We start from the raw sequence: 21,833 nt of genomic DNA on the forward strand, positions 1-21,833 counted from the left end.
CGCGAGAGCGAGCGAGAAAGAGAGCAAGAGAAAGAGCAAGAGAAAGAGCAAGAGAAAGAGCAAGAGAAAGAGCAAGAGAAAGAGCAAGAGAAAGAGCAAGAGAAAGAGCAAGAGAAAGAGCAAGAAAGAGCAAGAAAGAGCAAGAAAGAGCAAGAAAGAGCGAGCCAGAGAGCGAGCCAGAGAGCGAGCAAGCCAGAGAGCGAGCAAGCCAGAGAGCGAGCAAGCCAGAGACGGGTATGTGTGGGTGTGTGTGAGAGAATAGAGGGTGCTGTGAAAATGCTAATGGCCACATGCTATTTTAATATAAACTTAAACATAAGGCTAAGGAGGAACAATGTGATTGCGCAGAATCACACTAATGGAGGACCCATGACTACAACCAGGACTTACAACATCCAAGATAATTTTCTCCAAAAGAGCAAAAAATAGTTTTTTTTTACACGTTAAACAAATGCATATGAAATATTTACTTTAGCAAACTTCTAACCAACTGAAGCTTTTGAGTCTACTAAGGTGGCCATGCGCCAATTTAAGCAGTTTGTATGGAGCACTTAATACCAGAGGCAATACAAGCAAAGGCTTATGTACACGTTCAAAGCATCAGAGGCTGAGAGACAGGATACAGAATTACACCTTACGAGACTGAGATGAGTAGTGATGGTTTTCTTAGGCCGCCCCACTATTTGGCATGTTCCCATATCGTTTTCAAAGGATGAGTACAAGGAGAAATTTGGTTATGTGCTAATATGTACAGATAAACCATCCTACCCAAAATGCATCAAATACATTGGTGAAAAATACCTCTTAACATTAGAAACTTATGTACCAAAGCAGAATAACACCTCAAGGATTCTGGTGAACACAGGTGCCAACAGTGTCCGACAACAGATGTCAGTATCAAACAGCACCGCAGATGTGAACAGTGTGAAATGTCATACAGCACCGCAGATGTGAACAGTGTGAAATGTCAGACAGCACCTCAGATGTGAACAGTGTGGAATGTCAGACAGCACCGCAGATGTGAACAGTGTGAAATGTCAGACAGCACCGCAGATGTGAACAGTGTGAAATGTCAGACAGCACCTCAGATGTGAACAGTGTGGAATGTCAGACAGCACCGCAGATGTGAACAGTGTGAAATGTCAGACAGCACCGCAGATGTGAACAGTGTGAAATGTCAGACAGCACCTCAGATGTGAACAGTGTGGAATGTCAGACAGCACCGCAGATGTGAACAGTGTGAAATGTCAGACAGCACCGCAGATGTGAACAGTGTGAAATGTCAGACAGCTCACAGCACCAAAAATGTGAGCAGTGTAAAGTGTCAGACAGCACCAAACATGTGAGAAGTGTGAAATGCCAAACCGTACCGAAGATGTGAGTAACGTGAAGTATCAGAGGGCACCAAAGATGTAAGCAGTGTGAAGTATCAGACAGCACCAATAATGTGAGCAGTGTGAAGTGTCAAACAGCACACAGAACCAAAGATGTGAGCAGTGTGAAGTGTCACCTCAGATGTGAGCAGTGTGAAGTGTCAGACAGCACCGAAGATGCGCACAATGTATAGACACGGGAAGGGTGTCCTTACCAGCGTTGGCTAGCCGCTGCTCTTCCTCCCATTCCAGCTGCTCCTTTTCGAGCTGTTCTTGCAGCTCCCGTTCTAGTCTCTCGCGTTCGAGTCTCTCGCGTTCGAGCTTCTCCCGCTCGATCCTCTCGCGCTCGATCCTGTCCCGCTCGAGCCTCTCACGCTCGAGGCGCTCACGTTCGCTCCTTTCCCGCTCGAGCCGCTCTCTCTCTTGGCGCTCGAGCTCCAGCTCTTCCAGGCGCTCGCGCTCCTGCCGCTCGCGCTCCCTTTGCCGCTCGCGCTCTCGCTCCCTCTCGAGCTGCTCTTCTTCCAGCCGCTCCCGCTCCAGCCGCTCCCTCTCCATCCTCTCGCGCTCCAGCCGCTCCCGTTCAAGCTCCTTCTGGCGCTGCTGCTCCTGCAGCTGTCTGAAACACAGCGAACAAGAGGAGCGTTAAAATGAAAGGAAACCATAGTTACCATGTAAATGCTTGGATAAACCACCATCAATATTTAATATAAAGCTAATCAATTACCGTAATGCCTGAAGGTAGCAACGCGCATTATGCCATGAACATTTAACGCAGCTTTTTAAAGGGACAACACCAACAATCACAACGATGGCATTTCGCATACAAGAGCCTAAAAAACACGTCAGTACAAGAAAGATGCACTGTGCATGCCCGCTTTGCGCTATCAAGGCTTGGTCACAGCACTGGCATTTAGCCTCCACCTTCACACTTCCAATCAGCAGATTTTCTTCAAATGGCAAGTCCTTAATTAGGAAACAAATGTGTACATTACAAAGAAAAATACAACTCCTTTTGGACGCGGCTTGTATATTGAACGCATTGCAATCTCGTAGGTGTACAATCAGCATTACTGGCCCAGACACAAAATAAAATGTAGCGCACCAGACAGGCTGTAGTTTAGACTTTCTTCGGAGAACATCGATTCGTATTGGCTTAATACTGGCGCACGGACAAAGGGTTCTCCCCAAAGTACTTACTAAATTCACTATGAAAGGTCTACGTTTTCATAGTCTGTCATCTGGGTCCTTTAGCAACACCCTGTAAAGATCAGCTCAATCCAGGGGCAAAGGAAATGCACCCAGTAAAAGTTATGGTCTGAAAAAAGTGCACATGCAAAGACTCCTCTGCCTGCCCAGCTAGTGAAAAGGGAGCAGCAAGGCCGCAGTTTTTCTAAAAACAAAAATTTTGTCTTAATGTTCTGCAGCCAACACAGAAATCAAAACGGGAAGCGCGACAAAGCAAAACCAAGCCGTCATCACAAAAGTTAATCGTAAAACCGGTCTGCTGCCCAGAAACCTTTGAACACAGCGCAGTCTCTAGAAACGGGCTAACAAAGTTCAGCACAACAAAAGCCAAACCAATGTGGAAATCTACAGGCTTACGTGATATAGCATTGGCAAAGCTATTAAGTTTTGCCTAAGTGTACAGAAGCTCAACGGCGGTACAGCTCGGTTGAAAGTAAACAAAAATATGCAGACCGCATCATATCGCTTTCATCCTTTTCTTTCAGCCATATTGCACTTCTGTACTACAAGAGCTTTTGCGTAGGTGAGCTGTTCTCACATTGACAATGCTTTGTTACCTTTTGACCATGCTGCACAGTATGTTGCCGATGTGGTACAGCACTGCCAAAAGCACAGGCAAATCCAATAGTCCCATAGGATAGACCAATTGGCTTTGCCAAGGCTTGTTACTTCTGCAGAGCAGTGACCATTAGTATGGAGGAAATTTAAGAAATTATTGATTTGGCTTGGTGTTTAAGTACAAGGTTTTGATTAAATAACCAATGCTTTATTGGTCAAAATAAAACCAAGCAATTTGCCATGAATGTGCTTCGACATGGTGTTGTGGCTCTGTAGCAGGACAATGGCTTTGGAGTAAGTTCATTGGTAGAACTATGTAACAAGCATTGGAAATGCAATAGGTCTCGCAGCATTAGAGTTAGTGCTTTTAGAATTGTTTATGGGTTTTTTTTGTAAATCTTTAGCATTTTTGTTTCCTGTAGCCAATGCTAAAGAATTACAAATAAAAAAAGCCATAAACATTTCTAAAAGCTCTAACTCAAATGCTCCGAGACCTATTGCACTGTGTGAGGGGTTGAGGGTGAGGGTGAGGGTGAGGGTGAGTGAGGGTGAGTGAGTGAGTGAGGGTGAGGGTGAGGGTGAGTGAGGGTGAGGGTGAGTGAGGGTGAGTGAGTGAGTGAGGGTGAGGGTGAGTGAGGGTGAGGGTGAGGGTGAGTGAGGGTGAGTGAGTGAGTGAGGGTGAGTGAGTGAGGGTGAGTGAGTGAGGGTGAGTGAGGGTGAGTGAGGGTGAGTGAGGGTGAGTGAGTGAGGGTGAGTGAGTGAGGGTGAGGGTGAGGGTGAGTGAGGGTGAGTGAGTGAGGGTGAGTGAGTGAGTGAGGGTGAGTGAGTGAGGGTGAGTGAGTGAGTGAGGGTGAGTGAGGGTGAGTGAGGGTGAGTGAGGGTGAGTGAGGGTGAGTGAGGGTGAGTGAGGGTGAGTGAGGGTGAGTGAGTGAGGGTGAGTGAGGGTGAGTGAGGGTGAGTGAGGGTGAGTGAGGGTGAGTGAGGGTGAGTGAGGGTGAGTGAGGGTGAGTGAGGGTGAGTGAGGGTGAGTGAGGGTGAGTGAGGGTGAGTGAGGGTGAGTGAGGGTGAGTGAGGGTGAGTGAGGGTGAGTGAGGGTGAGTGAGGGTGAGTGAGGGTGAGTGAGTGAGGGTGAGTGAGTGAGGGTGAGTGAGTGAGGGTGAGTGAGGGTGGGTGAGTGAGGGTGGGTGAGGGTGGGTGAGGGTGAGGGGTTGAGGGTGAGGGGTTGAGGGTGAGGGGTTGAGGGTGAGGGGTTGAGGGTGAGGGGTTGAGGGTGAGGGGTTGAGGGTGAGGGGTTGAGGGTGAGGGGTTGAGGGTGAGGGGGTGAGGGTGAGGGGTTGAGGGTGAGGGGGTGAGGGGTTGAGGGTGAGTGAGGGTGAGGGGTTGAGGGTGAGTGAGGGTGAGGGGTTGAGGGTGAGTGAGGGTGAGGGGTTGAGGGTGAGTGAGGGTGAGGGGTTGAGGGTGAGTGAGGGTGAGGGGTTGAGGGTGAGTGAGGGTGAGGGGTTGAGGGTGAGTGAGGAGTGAGAGTGAGGGTGGGTGAGGGTGAGGGGTTGAGGGTGAGTGAGGGTGAGGGGTTGAGGGTGAGTGAGGGGTTGAGGGTGAGTGAGGGTGAGTGAGGGTTCAAATCGGTTTTTGGGGGGTAGCTTTGAAATCAGTAGTCTTCGATCTGAACCGGGAGGGTTGGAATGTAAGGTGTCTGGCAGTGGATTAATGAGTCATGACCTGTATTTAAGACCATCCGCCTCGATATCAGGCGAGACGAGATTTACTCGTACAACCGTGGGCTTCTGAGCAGAGCTTCGGGCATAGACACTTTGTTTTTAAAATAAATTAAACACTGCTCTTAGTCCCAAGTCAGACACTCTATCACTGACGCTTTGGGAGCTTATGGGATTATTGCCCCAGCTACCATGTCAGCGAGGGAACGAGAGAAGCACCGGGAAGCCAGCAGCTCCCAGTGCACTACAGGAGGCCTCGCTGCGGTGAGTTAATCGACCTCTATACAAGAACGCCCAATGCCCTCCCGCATGCCAGAGTCCACAGGGCCATTCGTCAGGAAGTGGTGCGTGGCAGCGCAGACCTCAGCGTGCGCCGGCCCTGTGCGGCTGGGTCGTTCTTTCCTGATAATCAAGGGTCAGTTCCGGGGCAGCTAGAGAGACCTCTTCCGCTGCAGAAAGGTTGGCTGGCCCACCTTTATTGGGGCGGGTTATGTGTTTTCTAACCAATGGCAGGGTAAACTGGAAAATACAGCCACAAAGACTCTCCAAGCTCCGCCTATCATCCTGTCAATCTGTTTAACACCAGTTTTCCGATAATCTTCTCTTGTTTTGGAAATTGAAGTTTAATAGAAATGGACTTAAAGTAGAGACGCCCGGATGTTTGTGATCTTCATTTTGAAGTTTTCAGGTAAGGCTTACATGCAGGAACATTCCGCCTGGATCCGGAAAGTTAATGCGTAGGATGTTATCGCTAACCAATTGAGTAAACGGAGGGTAAGTGAGGTACAGGAGAGCTAGGGATTTAGAAATACCGAAGACATATGTCGGATAGAAAAGTGTGCCAATTTGGAACAGGAGGCAGAGTTGCAGCAGAGGTTGGGGAGGCGTTGTAGAGAAGTCACGGCAGAGAGAGCAATACAGGGCACATGTATACTTAATGTGGCAGGGAGGAAAGAGGCACTGATTCAGGTCTGTGATTCGGAAAGAGTGACTGACTGCAACAAGATCGTAAATGTTGATGTTAGGCAGGTGGCAAACATGGTAGCTTAGGGCAGGGGAGAGGGCGGAGCGGGGAGAGGGAACAGATGGAGCGAAGGCTGATAAGGGGAGGGGGGAGGAGAAATGCGACACGGCGGGCAGGGGAGGGGGCGGAGCGGGGAGAGGGAACAGACGGAGGGAAGGCAGATAAGGGGAGGGGGAGGAGAAATGCGACACGGCGGGCAGGGGAGGGGGCGGAGCGGGGGCCTATTGCGGCTGAGGGAACTGATGTGCACGCGCTTTTAAGCTCAATGCGCATGCGCATTGAGCTTAAAAGTCACGGGCACTGCAAGGAATCGCCACGATTACTTGCAAGTTGGATAAAGAGTGGATAAGCCCCCATAGTCTCGCTTGCTCGATGCGCATGCGCATTGTCAGGCGAGACCTAAAAATGCCTAGGGTTCCACGTTACAGATCATGTGCTTCACACAGGTTCGAAAATATTGCAAATATTTAAAAGGAGGCATTTCAACAAAACAATTGCCAAGTCCCCTGTAGGTCTGATTTATTGAGACAAGTTGAGGGAAACTGCATCTTATGTTAATACATGTATCCGACAAAATGTTATTGCAAAAAAACAAACTGTAAGCCAGGCATGCGCCACAAAGGGGATTTTCTATTTTACAAATGCACAAACGCATTTATTTCTACAAACAGGATTAAGCACCCGCTATTCAGACGTATGTGCAACCTGTAGGGACCACGGTCACTGACAGCAGTGCCAAATGAAGCCTTTTTCCCTTCGGTGGTCGATAAACAGCATAGTGTTAAATTACGTTTAAATTAAGTTTAAGGTTTTATCTGGACAACACCAAAACATATTTTCAGAGTACTGCTACAAAATGGCAAAACTGCAGTAGCAAGATCTATATAAACCAGTATCCAGCAATATTGTCACAGAGATACTCTCTCTTTGAAGTTGGAAAAAGAAAAGTAAAAAAAAAAAAAAAGCGCCCTCTGAAGACCGCGCCTTACATTTGACCTCGGTCTTTGAATGCACAGCAAATGTGAGGAGATAAGAACAAGATTCACAGGCCTATTTACAGAAAGGGAGCTCTCGAAGGATACTGGCAAATAAGGTTTGGGCAACTCTAGGGTCGCCCTGAACCTGTAGAACCTAAAGCAAATAAAGCCAGCAAATGGAAAGCTACAAACCACAAAGCCAAATGGCAAGCAACAGGCAGAAACCTACATAAAGCTAATACCAGAAGGCTCACTGTAAATTACACCCAGTGGGAACACTGTCCTGCTCCTATACAAGGCAGCTCTGCTACCTTTTTAAAAAGGTTCACTTATTTTACAGATTTTAATCAATCTAATCCGGATGCCTTTTATTTTAAAATGGCTGAGAAATCCAATTCCAAAGTTAGACTTACTGATACCAAATTATTGTATTCAAAGTCCTTTCTAGACCAGTTAGCTGTTGGGGGCTACGAGTTGTGGAAGGATACAATTGACCTTAAATCAGTTTGGGGTTCTAAAAGCTGGCAAGTGCAAGGCACTGGGGCTTTGCACCGTGCATGCCTCATCCCGAACCATATGTTGTTTTTGAATTCTACTATTTCACAAACCTGCTTTGGATTGGCTACTCCTAAAAGATTGAATGCTCCTTCCTTTCCTGATTTAGAGGAATATTCCGGTTGGGGTAATTTTACTAAATTGTCCTTTACAGAGTTACAAACTCTTCAACATATCCAGTTTGGATCCCGAGGGCTGGTTGCTCTGGCACAGAAGTGCTAATTCACGCCAGCATCGTTTTCTGAGTTTAGCTCATGGCTTTACACAGGTCAGGGTAGATGCCAGTTTTGAAAGTGGCCATTCTGTGACTACCTATTCTGTAGGCAAATTATGTCCGAACTGGCTCAAACATTCTACCTTGGCGTCCGTTAAACTGCATTTATCTAAACTGACTGATGTTGATCTGATTTTATTAAAGGCCGGCCAATGGTAGATCTAAAAGATGGATATATGCTGTTCATAACGAAATCTGGAAAGCTTCCCAGGTTGAGGCGGCTACTCGCCTTGGGGCTATTGCAACCAAAACAAGCCTAATTTTGCCTGTGTTTTTAAAGGTACGCCCGTGCCTGCAATAGTTCCCACATTCACTTTGCTGGGTAACAGGAGTTATTTACTTTTGAACAAGGAGGATTGTTGTGGGTTAATAAGAGGGATTGCTTATGTCGTTAATGTGAACGTGTAGTTTGTTGCAAGAATGTAATGTATCCACCCCTGCATGGGAAACTTGATGTTTCCATCTGGCCTAAGATTCCGACCTTGAAAGCAGAGTTCAATAAGATGAGTCACATAAGAGCTCTATTGTCCCAGAAAGAAGTTGCCCTCACATCTGCTCGTGAAACATTTGTCCTTCACGTGGCAAACACCCGCACAGAGGTGTATGCCTTATTAAATACTGATTTGCCCTTGCACTTCAGTGAATTAATTCATACTATCTTCAATGCATCCTCCACTTCCGGGCTGGGTCACTTTTTTAAAGTTGTAAGCAGTGGCTGGATTACTTCCTTCCAAAAGATTTTCGGAGTTATTCCAGCTTTCTTTCATTCTATTTTCTCCAGCCTGTTTGGTGGATTTCCCTTGCTACTGGCCCTTGTTGCTGGCGTGCTATTGCTGTTCTGTCTATTTCAAAATGGATGCACATCCTGTGTTGCAAGACCGGCAGTCTTGGCTAGGGCTCCTTCGCGCCCGGATGCTTGAGTAGTATGGTGCGCTGCTGCTTGCTACACTGAGTGCAGCTTATGGATTATCGTTTCGATTTTCCTACTTTACATGCGTTCAGCAGGTTTTCCATTGCCTAAGTTGCGACTTTGAATGGGCCCTGGATTTGTGTCTCTGCAATAAGTTGTCTCCCGATGTTGATTATAATCAACTTATGAGTCCCTTAGTTACTCATGAATTGCTTTGGTCTGATGGAGGGATTATGGCCTTTGCAGCGATGCATGGTATTCTGGGTCGTTGGAATGTGTTCGCAGCAGCGCAAGATTTCTTGGCTCGCAGTTTCCTCGAGAACCCACAGAGTTCTCCTCTGATGGTGCAAGAGGCTCCGGTAATCGAAGAGCATGTATGTTCTTTCCCTTTGTTTAATTGGATGGCTGATCTGTTTTAAGATGATAACAGTGACTTCCTGTTAGAGGATGTTGCTGCATATTTTGCCTATTGATTATTAGGATGAACTGTGTTTGCAGTCTCAGTTTTTTGACCTAAACATCTCGTTGGATTTTTTTCGGGGACTCTCAAATTTTTTTGGTGAAGACTTGCCCATTGACTTTATCAATCTCCTTTACTGAGTTCTCCCAACTATTGTATTTTTGTCTTCGATTTTTTAAGTGCCAAATTAGAGACTTGTGTTTGAGCTATCGAACTTGAACTCTGCGTTCCTAAATTGTCCCTTTATACTTGTCCTATCAGTGCTTGGATCAAAGGGAGGGTGTCTTGTGTATTGGTTTCACCTTTGCACTGTGTAAAGTTGGCATGTGCTAGTTAGAATTTTAAACGTCATTTTTCCTTTCCTGCTGCCCCTGCACACAACACATTTTGTTATGAATGCTTTTCGCCTAGTTAGGTATTTTGCTTTACACGAGAATAACATGTTTGCTTATAATATTAGTCTTGCTTGGTAAGCTATGTCTATACAGTGAGTGCCGAGGCCTTCAAAGTTATTTCAACACAGCGCTTATTGTTTGGTTTGATCAGCGCACAGAGTAGACATAATATGGATGCAGCTGTGGCCAACTTTGGGTTTAGGCGCGAATTATACTGCACTGCGCAAGGCAGGAGACACACTTGATGAATATCCGTATGCAGAGTGTTGGTGTAGGAGATTATGTGATGTGATTTCTGCTCCTGTACAGAACTGTGCATAGAGACTTATAACCTCAGTGAATTAGGTTGTGCCAAAACCCACCTTAGTATCCAATACACCCTACCAGACTAGCAATCAGTGTGTCATTGGTACTTACAAAACCCCAATGATTAAGACAACCCAGAACATGGACTTAGAACACCTCAGGAAACGTGGAACACATGAACACTCTTTCGGTATACTAACATATCAATCCAGAACAAGGAGTCAATGAGGACACGTGCAAGTTTGAAATGTTTATTTCTAATGCAGTGTTCTCAAACGCAGTATCTTAGCTAATACAAGCAAACATAATATAAAGATCAAGGTTAACAGCATAGTTACTATTCCATAAAATACAAAGGGTGAAAGCATGTTAAAATGCTAAAGGAAACAGGTCTAAATAGAACCTCAGTTTACCCTCCCTAGCTAGTATATTATATCTAAAGAAGGTCTCTTTGGGTTTTAGAAGGGCTTTGGGTTCAGCAGGAATGGATCACATCATCTACTACACCAACACTCTGCATACGGATATTCATCAAGTGTGTGTCTCCTGCCTTGCGCAGTATCATTCGCGCCTAAACCCAAAGTTGGCCACAGCTGCATCCATATTAGGTCTACTCTGTGCGCTGATCAATCCAAACAATAAGCGCTGTGTTGAAATAACCTTGAAGGCCTCGGCACTCACTGTACAGAAATAGCTTACCAAGCAAGACTGATATTATAAGCAAACATGTTATTCTAGTGTAAAGCAAAAGACCTAACTAGGCGAATAACAAAATGTGTTGTGTGCAGAGGCAGCAGGAAAGGAAAAATGGCGTTTAAAATTCAAACTAGCACATGCAAACTTAGCACAGTGCAAAGGTGAAACCAATACACAAGACACAACAGTCTGCTGCTGTTCAGGTACCTACTTTGTTCTACCATCTCCAGAAGGCATTAGCATAGTGACAGAATCAATATTGATGTTGTGGGATAATGCTTAGGCGCCAAGGTAAAAAGACGTTTAATTAAACTGCACTCTAATTTTCTAATAATGTGATACATTAGTTCACATCATGATGAATATGCACTTTTTATTTTATTTCCTATGTAAACCCTTAATTTTGAGGGTGAGCTAGAGGACTTTCCGATTCTACTAGGAATGCTGTCCGTTTGTCTATGGATTGTGCTGTCACTTGGGACTCAAAAAATTTGGATTTTGCTCTTACTCTGTATGCCCAATGTGCCTTAACGGCAAGGACTATGCTGATTCTGTATCACAATATTTTTGAGTTTGCAATAAAAACTTTAAATGTATTATGTTGATCTATTACTCAGTTATTGAGGGGGTGAGCCATTTACATAATTGACTGCATTTCTGATATTCTGATGTGTTGGGAAGTTAACTTGTCTCGGGACACATTGCCTCACGAAACTGGTTTAATACAGTCCCCAATTAATGAATCTGTGGGCATTCTCATGAGGTAAATTTTTAGGGTGCAAAATTGCAGGGAACTCCACGTACAGGACAACTTGTAATAAACGTTGTCACAGTACTGAGGTATATCTACTGAAAGTCTTTATTTGCAGTGGTCTTATCTGGCGAACAGTAACGTCTTAATGGATTTCCTTACATTTAGATGGTTTATCTTCTATTTCAAGCCCTGGGGAACGTCATTACAATCCTGTGATGCTCGCACAGTGAAAGACCTCCTGTGCCCCCCCGCCTCATCCTCCCCGCACCCCACCACTGAATAGGAGATAGAAAGTGACACTACAATATTAAACATTTGAAGCTCTGCTGGTTTAAAAGAATCCAAACTAACCATGTGATTTGAAGTGCATCTTTAAACACCATCGCTAGCCCACCACCTTGTTTGTTCACCATCTACTCAAAGCATCTTTTAGGACTGCGAACCCCAAATATAGAATTGAGTTACTTTCCCTCCTCCCCATTGACAATATTATCCCCTGGTATTCTGCAATGTAGTACAGTTAGCCACCAATCTCTTTCTTACTCACTATAAGGTACTTTAGTTTGAACACTTGTCTCAGCTCCACCATGTCCGCCACTGTTCATAATCAGACAGTGAGGCTGCCTGTGAGACATGCCTCTGGCGTGCCCACTGCTCTATCACACATTTGCCTTGCTTATACGCCCTCTGTGCAACCTGCACATGGTAATTCAGTTACTTGCAAATAGACTACCAAGTCTAGCTAACACAAACGATTAAGATGGTCGCTGCAAACATAAAACCAAGGGGTGCATAGCACCTGGAGTGCACAAACCACAGAATCCAAAAGCCCTTTTTTTTATTTTCCCAAAACTTTAAACAAATACCTACAATTACAATCCTAAATAGAAATTAGAAACACTGAACAAGCGGTCTCAAAGTGAAGAAAATAAGTACTCTGCTGCTAGTAAAATGTTCTCCAAGTATTCTGGAGGGAGAATTCATGATTTTTTTCACATAAAGCAAGATTCACTGTAGTATTCAGGATCCAACATTTTTGGGTCAGCTTGGACTGCTCAGTGCCCAGGGACATTATCATCATCAAAAAACTTTATTGCGGCTATTTCAGCCATAAAAGCACCTATACATTTTTTTTACAATACAGTAAAATACAATCAATAACAGCACTAGGGAATACAAGTTGTTAGCGTGCACATGTTACACAAGCATCAGAGAATTAAGACATGGGAGTCACTTTATTAAATTAAAACCTAATATTTAAAAATATAATTTAGATTTAAGACAATATAAGAACTTCCTTAAAAAAACACCATAAAACTAGAATCTATTTTTAGTAAGGCATTCAACGTTGATCAAAGACAGCCACCAATAACTACGTTACATTCTTTAACAAATACGTTCTTTTTAGCCACATGGCGAAAAGGAATTTTGCACACGCCACTACGTATACTGGAGCTGTATCAGATTTTAGGATCCTAAGGAAGTCTCGATAGTTTCTAATACCCAGATTTCTACACAGTTGAATGATCCATTTAGTCCTTGACAACTTATATGCAGGGCAAAATAACATTACATGGGTCACTGTTTCCTCCTCCACCGTGCAACCTGGGCATAGAGACTTAGTAACCCCGCCCATTTATTAGTTACTGCATAGAGCGGGAGTGACCCATATCTGAATTGGAGATACAGCTTCCTTGCTAAGGGTGGCTGGATTAAATCAAATACCTGTTCAAGTCGGTATAATGACTTAAAATCAAGGAACCCATATGTTAGGCTAGTGGTTTTTACTGCTGAATTAGGCAGGTCAGTTTATGCTCTTTCACAGCTTTAGCTAATTGTTTTTTTTTTTTTTTTGGGAGTCGCTGCAGATGCTTCATCAGGTTTACTCCATAGGTCCTCCCTCCCCATGGCCCGAAAAGAGTCCCTAATAAACGACAACCAGGGTATACTGCCGGTGGCTCCCAGTAGTAACAGTACAGCTTTCAGTTCTTCCCTATTGTGTCTCAACTCCACAACTGCCGCCAATATAGCAGCGGGCGTGTCTAGATTGAGTCCACTATAGGGAGTATATCCAGATCAATCCGCAACGGGACTAGAGGCGTACTTACTGGCAAAGCCAGAATGTTTCTAATAAGCTTATTTTCAGTAAGTGCCAGGGCGTTGGAGGGGCAATGTCCCCACAGCTCTGCCCTGTATAAAGCGGCAGACCTGGCCTGTACTTTGTAAATCTCAAGCGGCGGGCTTATGGTTCTCACCGCACAGCTCTTATGGACTTTCATTAGTCCCCCTATTGCCTGACTTAGTTTCAAATTAGCTTTCTCTATTTGGGGGCCCTAACTCATCTTGTCGGTTAGAGATAGCCCCAAATAATCAAAGATGCTGACTCGCTCTAATGGTCTATCATCCATCAATGGATGAGGGCAGTTAGTGGAATTGGTATTGTAGACCATATAGTTTGTTTTATTGATGTGAACTATCAAATTTCTTTTGTTACAGAACTAGTTGAATTCCTTTAACACTCTCTGCAGACCCATTGATGACTTTGAAAGGAGCAGGGTGTCATCCGCAAACATTAATGCGGGGAATTTGGATGTCACTATTCTCGGGGAATCCAAGTCCTTTGCGGCAAGAAGATCATCAATAAGGCCATTTAAAAATAGAGAGAAAAGGGTCGGGGCTAATACACAACCTTGCCTAACTCCCTTTGCCACAGGGAAGGGCGCTGTTAGTAGGCCATTCTTGCCATATCTTACTCTAGCATATTTATTCTCGTGGAGGCGTTTAAGTTGGTGGCAGAGATAAGGCAGGACTCCCATGTCCAGCAGAATACTCGACGGCTGGTCACGGTCCACCATATCAAACGCCGACTTCAAGTCCATGTATGTAAGATACAAGCTTCCCCCTTCAAGGACTACATGCTTCCAGTAAATTAACTGGAGCCTAAACATTTTGTCTATTGTTAAAATTTTAGGTCTAAATCCAGCTTGCAGCAGTGTTAGTACATCTCTGTCTTCCATCCACTCCTGCAATCTGCCCAATAATATTCTTCCATAAATTTTCAGAGTGACATCAATGAGACTGATTGGCCTGTAATTCGCAGGCTCAATCGGAGACCCTTTCTTAAAAATCGGGACTATCTCCGCATCTGCCCAGGTTGGTGGTGTTGGGAGGCCAGGCCGTGAAGAATTCCATTAAAAAGTAGTGCTAAATATGGTACCCACACCGTCTGCTCATTTTTAAACAGGTCCCCTGGAATCCTGTCGAGTCAGAGTGCCTTATTTGATAGAAGCTTTGCTAGAGCTGATACTACCTCACCCATTGTACATTGGGGTATTTCCTGTATAAGATCAAAATTAAAATTGCTTTGCGGTGCCTTACTATCACTCGAGCTAGAGTAGAATTCTTTAAAATATAGATGCCAAGATTCTTCATCAATATTAGGATCAGTAGCAGTCCTGCCCTCCGGATTCCCCGAGTGCACCAAGTTCCAAAAGGATCTACTGTCCTTTGTGTCTAAAGCAATCTTGATAGCTTGCCATCTATCTGCCTCCCAGTCTAATTTTGCTTTTTTTTGTAGTTTTCCTAAATTAAGCCCTTGCTTCCCTGATGCAATTATTGTTACTCCCCTTAAGTGCAAGCAACAAGGCCCTTTTTAGATGCACTGCAATCTCTGTTGTACCAGGATTTTTTAAACTTGCCAGGTATTTATTTGGCCCACTTTTAAAAAAGAACTCTCCTATGGTGGAGGCCATCGCCAAGTGAATCTCCCCAAGATGATTAATAGGGCCTGAGCTCAATCTATCCAGCGTTATACAGCTGGTCTTCTCCAATAATGGGATAATACTTGTATAGAGGTCAGACAAAGTTTCTGGGGATTGATTAATTGTGTTCCATCTAACCAGTCTCCCACCTTGAACCACTACCAGATTATTAGACTGCAAGGTATCTCCAGTAATACCCGCCCCTACCGCCCCCAAACTGGAAATCCAGCAGGGTGATTAGAGGATTGTGGTCACTTTTGCAGCGTACATTAACGCTGAAATCAACTACATTGTGCCAAATCTCCAAGCTAAGCATTAAATAATCAATTCTTGAAGCTCGGCCACCTGTCTCATAAGTGGGATGACTAGGATCATCTCCGGGAAACCTCCCGTTACATGCTCTAGGGATTGAGTCAATGTTAATGTTAATAACTGCAGAACTAGGGGTGTCCACCCCCTAGTTGGGTAGATATTAGGTGGAGGAATTGACCATGTTTCATCCTCGTCACTGCTTAGTGTTTGAGCAAGGCCATTGAGGGGCACGTAATGACAGTTAAAGTCCCCCCCAATTACAAGGTGGGTACCCCCCCTGGAGTGTGCTCAGAAAACTTGCCAAGGAGTCTAGAGTAGCGGAAATAGCACCATACTGTGCTGGTCTAGAATAGAGATTAATAATAGCTAGTCACTGGAGGTTACTGTGGGACAGAAGGATAAATATGATATCTGGGGAGTGTGTGTCTACTCTCCTCATCTTGCATCCTAAATGGGAACCCACCCATAACATAATCCACCCGAGGGTCTACCCATAGGCCCCTTGGATGCTGGTTCACAGTAAGCTACATGCCCTGCTCTATACTGGGGGTCCTCCGCCCACGTTTCCTGGAATAAGCAGATCTCGTGACCATCGATGTAGGCCCCCCAATCGGGATCATCCATTTTGTTCAAGAGGCCCGCAATATTCCACAATAAAACTCTCAAGCCTCCAGGTGGCAAACGTTTGCCCCAATGAGGATTTACCTCATGCATCTCAACCAGTCCCTGGGCAGGAGTTCCAGCATTTTTCAGTAAAGGTCTATTTGCACACTGGTCCAAAACAGCGCAATCATAGTTTGGGGTGATTATATTAATGGGGTTCACCACCACTAAGTTAGACATCAATAGTGATCCATCGGTAAGCAGCCGCTCCTCCACATTTGAAGCGGATTGAGAAATGACACCCCGTCCGCTACCTCACTAGAGGTTATATTTTGTCTTAGCGATACGTTCAAACTGGTACTAGTGGATGGCACAGTCAATCTACCAGATCCAGTACGCTAAATCTATTACTAAGCGGGACGGAGTACTGTTGACCACTATAGCTACCCCTGTTCCATTCTGGCTGGCCATGGTTGGGCGTGTGTTAAGGTGGGGAGTAAAAATAACTAAGGGTGTGGGCCCTCATGGTGGAACCTGGAAATTTCATAGGACCCAAACACACCTGACCCACCACTCTTGGATCCTTAAAGTTTATAGCAATACAATCACCTGCAAAGTTTTTCGGTCGGCCCCCCCACCCAATTTACTCTACTCACACATAAAATTTGGCTTTGGACTTCTCTCGGGAGCGGTCTATTATTTAACCAGTGAATAGTTTTATTTTTAAGTTGGTCATGTGATTCAGCCTTCCCCTGGTCTAATTCTGGAACCCCAGTCAATATCGCAATGTATGGTGCACAATCCAGGGGTAAATCAAGGTGTAAGTGGCTATTCTTTACAGATGGCCCTATTTCAGTTCCCTGAGTGGCATTAGTCGTACTCTGCGAATTAGGGACTCCCAAAGGTGTCCCCCCATTAGTACGGGACCCATCGCTTGGGACCTCTGGGACTGGTAAGTTGGTCGTGTCCAGTGCTTCGTAGCTCCCTACAGTACGGGCCATTGGCTGCATGCTCTCAGAGTTGGCTCTAACAGACACCCCAATGCCCCTTGAACCTCTTAAACCCTCATTCGCAACATCGTATCGTCAGTCTTGATGCGCTAGAATGTTCTTAATGTAATCCGCACTAGAAACCATCATTTTCTCAATGTTTAACAATTTGCTTTCAAATAATGAAATTCTGTCCATTATAGGTTTCAGGGAGGAGGCAATGATTCCGCTAATTCTTTGCCAGTATACTTCATCTGTCTGGAGTGCACCGTTGGTAGTCTCTCTCAATCCGTGAACCAGCGGTGGCGTAGCTATCCTGGACAGTTTGCATGGCAGGGGGGAACCACTGTAGCCACAGTGGCACATTTATTAGGTTTAAAAACCTTTGGGTTTCTTCCCTTCCGTTGGGCATCCCCTCGCCTCCTCTTGGCAATTGTGTCCTGGATCTGCTCCGGGGGATGCACCAAACTTTTGCGGGCATCCTTTGCTCATGTGGCAGGGCCACTAGTCCCCTCGGCGATGGAGCTATCTGTGCAGATACCTCAACTAAATTAGATTCTCCAGTATCGAAGGTTTGCGGTTCACCAGTACCTGTGGTTAGAACTACAGCAGTAGGGGGCCAATTGTAGGTTTTTATCTGGAGTTCGCGCACTCAGTAAGCTCCCCAAGGATGAACGTTTGTTAAAAGTTGGATCCACAGAAAGGGGCCGTTCTGTGATAGATCTCAGAGGGGAGGCCCAACCCGGCCTCCAACGGGCACAAACGGGCCCGCCCTTGGCCTGGAGCGCGCCCGTGTCCCGCGACGCGGGGGCCGCGAGAAGTCAAGTACTGCTGGTAGGCGGGCTGAGGGCGGGCAGCCGGCCAAGCACAGGTGTGGCAGATGAAGGAATCCTGGTTTCTGTGGTCCTAGGTACCTTTCTGCAGCGCGGTCAAAATTCCACCAAGCGAGCGGGACATTTAAATCTATTCAGAAATGTATGGGTATGTGTAAATTGCAAAAATTGTTGTCCCCAGCGGAAATAATAGACAAGAACTGCTGAAATACATTTTTTTCATACTGCACATAAAATGGTCATCAGAAATGCTGTAAAGTATACGAGATGGCCACCCCTTAATTCTCTGGAGTACAGTAGGTGATTAACACTGCTACAAAACTGAACAAACGATGGCAAAGCCAATAGGTCTGGCCTTAAAAAGTATGCCATCTTCACGAATGTAATACTTCTCAAACATATGCAATGTTAAAAAAAAAAAAGCAAGCAAATAAACATGAGTGGCCCGCAGCTCTGGCACTAAAGTACACCCCTTTTCATGTAGCTATGGGCATGCGAATAAGCAAAATGCAGTCACTCAAAATGCAAGACGGGCTATGGATGAAGTGGGATGACCAAGCAGTATGCTCGAATGACAAGAAGCAAAAAATGTGAATGGACCACTGGATGAAGAAGGCAGTTCCAAAACCCCTCTAAGCTTGCATATATGAACGCACTTTAGATGTGGATTTTTCTGGAAAGCAAAAGGCTGACGACACAGTTAAAGCGGTCTCTATGACAGACCTAAAAATAACCTTCGAAATACTGTTCAAAAGAAACAGGATAGTAATTCTAATCGTTTTACCAGCTCAAAATGATGCCTTTTCAAGTTATCTTACAGCATTCCTCACTCCTCCACCATAAGACAGTGAGTTAAGTGACGTGAAAATCTTGGCTTCCGTCTTGCCCGATCCTTTCACTGGCGAACATTCAGGCTCGGCAGGTTCACAGCCCACAGGCGCCAAGCCAGGAAAGACCAGAACAGTCGCACGCCAGCATGGCCGACTAGTGAGTTTTTTTATCCTCTTCACCCAGCTAGCCTCGGAAAGGAGAGGGAGCTGGCATGAACCCCGACTGGCCCTGGCTAAGAGACAGATCTGGTGCCCTGCAAGTCAGCGCACAGCAAACAAGCAGCAGCTGCAGCTGAACCCGCAGTGTTGTGTCCAGCAGATGTTCACATAAATCAATCCCACTTCTGTGGAGGTTTTCAAAAGGATCATTAGATAGGACTAAAAAAGACACGCCTCCCACATACTGCCAGCCTGCTTTCTGCATTCACATTTCCATAATCAAATGTCAAAGCTAATCATGGAATGAAAATAGGAATATATTGAGATAAATGTAGAAATCTATGCGTAACACTAGTGATGACTAAAAGTACAAAGCAGCAGGCTAAGGCTCTACTGCAGGTAAATGTGCAGAAGACTAAAATGAAAACCTGGTCCACAGACCCACATAATCCCTCCCGCCTGTGTGATCAGGACCAACTGCAATTCTTAATCATTCCTTGGGGTACTTTTTTAAAATAAAATAATATCGTAATCAGAAATTGAGGACATATTTACAGAGCACTCAATATTAACAAAATGTTGTTGTGTAGGGTGTTTATCAACTATATTGGGCGATATTTTTGTAAATTATATTTAGGACAATATTTACACCAAGTAATATTCAGATTTATTATTACATTTTATCTATTTTATTGCGATTGTTTTCGGTATTTTGATGGTGACTATTTCGCACTATCAAACTATATATTCACACTGGAATATGCTACAATAAACATAATGTGGTCCTCAAGTAGATAACTGGATTAAACGTTTGAAAACGAATAACTAAATGGAAGAATGCTACACTGTAATCCAACAGAACGCCTACATACAGGGCATCACTCAAAGTTTGAAGAGGAATTATTACCATCACTCGTCTTGCAAGGAGTGACAAAAATGATTACACGGCAGATAACGATTTGTTTAACTTGTCTGGACTATTTACCTGCAGGTAAGTATATATTTTTAATTTTAAAATAAACATACACACAAACGACGATTTCATTGCAGCTGGAACCGATGAAATAGATTTTTGTTCAACTGGAAGACCATCTTCATATTAGTGGAGCTCCTTCTTGAAGCAGCTCTAGGACAGTGTGGACAGAAGCTCGGGTAGAGCTCTGTGTATCCTCTTCCTTTCCAGGTGAGGGGATTGACTGATTACAGGTTTGTATGCTGTTTATCTGGTAGGTTGGATTGGTGTACTTAAGACCCATTCTTTCCCTTTTCTATTGCCTCACAGTTTCACAAACTTATATACATTGCTAGTGGCCATCTAAAAAAAAAAAAAAAAAAGAGAGAATCTAGCCTGGCTTGTTTTTTCACAGTTCCCATGTGACGCGTGTCCGGCGGCTAAGGTGGTGTTGACGACAAATTTGGCGGCAAAATACACACTTATCTAGCAATCTAATCTAGTCTGGTCTACAAAATGGTTGTCCAGTTCGTACTGACATTCCATTATCACTAGGTTACTTACCCAAGCATAACCCTGTACCCATGCAACTAAATGCACCAGTTTCATGTTGCAGTCTCCGTCTAGTGATTAACAGCGACAAACATTTATGAATTTTTTTAATGAAAAGCTAGACTTGTCTTCATGCAAGAGTTGACTGCTACCATATATATCTGTTGCACTGTTAGGTGTGCAGTGAACGCTTTCTCTAAAAGGGAGCTGCCAACTCATCCTGGTTGAGTAATTTTCCAGGTATCAGCACCAGAAGCTAAAGTAACTGCTGCAAAAGGAAATAAGGTTTTACGAACAACCAGTGTTTAATGATAGGGAAACTCTGGACGAGAATGTTGTATTTCATCGAGGATCTATTAAAGAAGGCAGGCCTGGAATGAAGGAACCGTGCCCCGAAAATACACTGCACATTCTGTTTCACGTTGTGCAAAAATACCAAAACACTGCATTTTTCGTAAAAAAACAAACAAAAAAATCTAAATATTTGCCATTGTAACTGGAAGGAGTGTTCAACCTGGGTTGGAAAAGGTTATTTTCAAAACCACTGAGCTGACTGCACAGACAACTCCTTCAAAGCACACTAGTTGCTACAAGGGTAACTTTGCCTCATCTTTAGTTGCTTAGACTGAGCACAAATATAACTCTTGAGGCGCCCGGAAGCAACCGAGCCAAACATTCGTTAAATTCCACAACACGTTTAAATATACAAGAAAAACACAAAAGAAAGAAAATTAAACCAAACAAAAAAAGGCAAAGTGTTCCATTAAACAATATATGACAAACATTTGAAAACTGATAGGTCTCGATGTATCGGTCTCCACTCCCTGCCGCTGCTCCCCCGCGGCCCCACCCCCGCTCCCTCCAGCATCACCGCTCCCCTCCCCACTCGCTACCCCACTGCTCCTCCCACCCACTGTACACATAAGGTGGTGACCACGAGGCGGGGAGCTGTGACCTGACCTGACCTGGTCAGTGCCGGTCGCTCCTCCTGCCGCGTGGCCCACCCAGAGTGTGCCCCGATCCACCGCCGCTGCCAGTTGGTATCTGTTGGTATCTGCCTTCATTTGTTTCAATGTTCTGTATCTGCATCGTCCTCTGTTGTGCCCACATTTGTGCCTGCATTGACCTCTGTTGCTCCATCACCCTCTGTTGTGCCCAGACTGCCTGCCTGTCTTATTGTATCTGCCCCTCTGTATTGTCCTGTATCTGCCCGGTGCGTTGGCTTCCATCATCCTCTGCTGTGCCCCTTATCGTTCTCCACTACCTGCCGCTGCTCCCCCGCGGCCCCATCCCCGCTCCCTCCAGCATCACCGCTCCCTTCCCCACTCGCCACCCCGCTCTCGCCTCCCAGCTGCTCCTCCCACGCTCCGCCCCCCCAATCCATTTATGGCAGAGTCCGCGCATGCGCGCACGCCAAAGGTAAGCCCGTCTGCGCCCGTCCGCACCTGGACCGCGCCCAGCGCCAGACCCCCTGGCCCCGCAGAGGTCATCCCACCCGCCGTACGTACGACGCCGCCACCCTCAGCGCACTCAACATAGACAGCCTCCCCGGCTGCCACCGAGCCGCCCCAGGACGCCCTCACGGACCCTTCACCTGCTA

The 21,833-nt window shown here is 45.3% G+C and overlaps 1 protein-coding gene across 6 annotated transcripts in view; it reads right to left on the reverse strand.

Moving 5' to 3' along the window:
* Positions 1-21,833, reverse strand: part of ENAH (ENAH actin regulator) — a 799,370-nt gene that overhangs the window by 267,530 nt on the left and 510,007 nt on the right. For all 6 annotated transcript variants that reach the window (XM_086926161.1, XM_086926157.1, XM_086926158.1 and 3 more), the window contains one exon: positions 1,589-1,989. In XM_086926161.1, the coding sequence (XP_086782287.1) occupies positions 1,589-1,989 (401 nt within the window). The remainder of the gene's footprint in view (positions 1-1,588; positions 1,990-21,833) is intronic.

The sequence above is a fragment of the Lissotriton vulgaris genome, chromosome 6 (genome assembly GCF_964263255.1).
Source record: "Lissotriton vulgaris chromosome 6, aLisVul1.2, whole genome shotgun sequence".
NCBI classification, from domain to species: Eukaryota; Metazoa; Chordata; class Amphibia; order Caudata; family Salamandridae; genus Lissotriton; species Lissotriton vulgaris.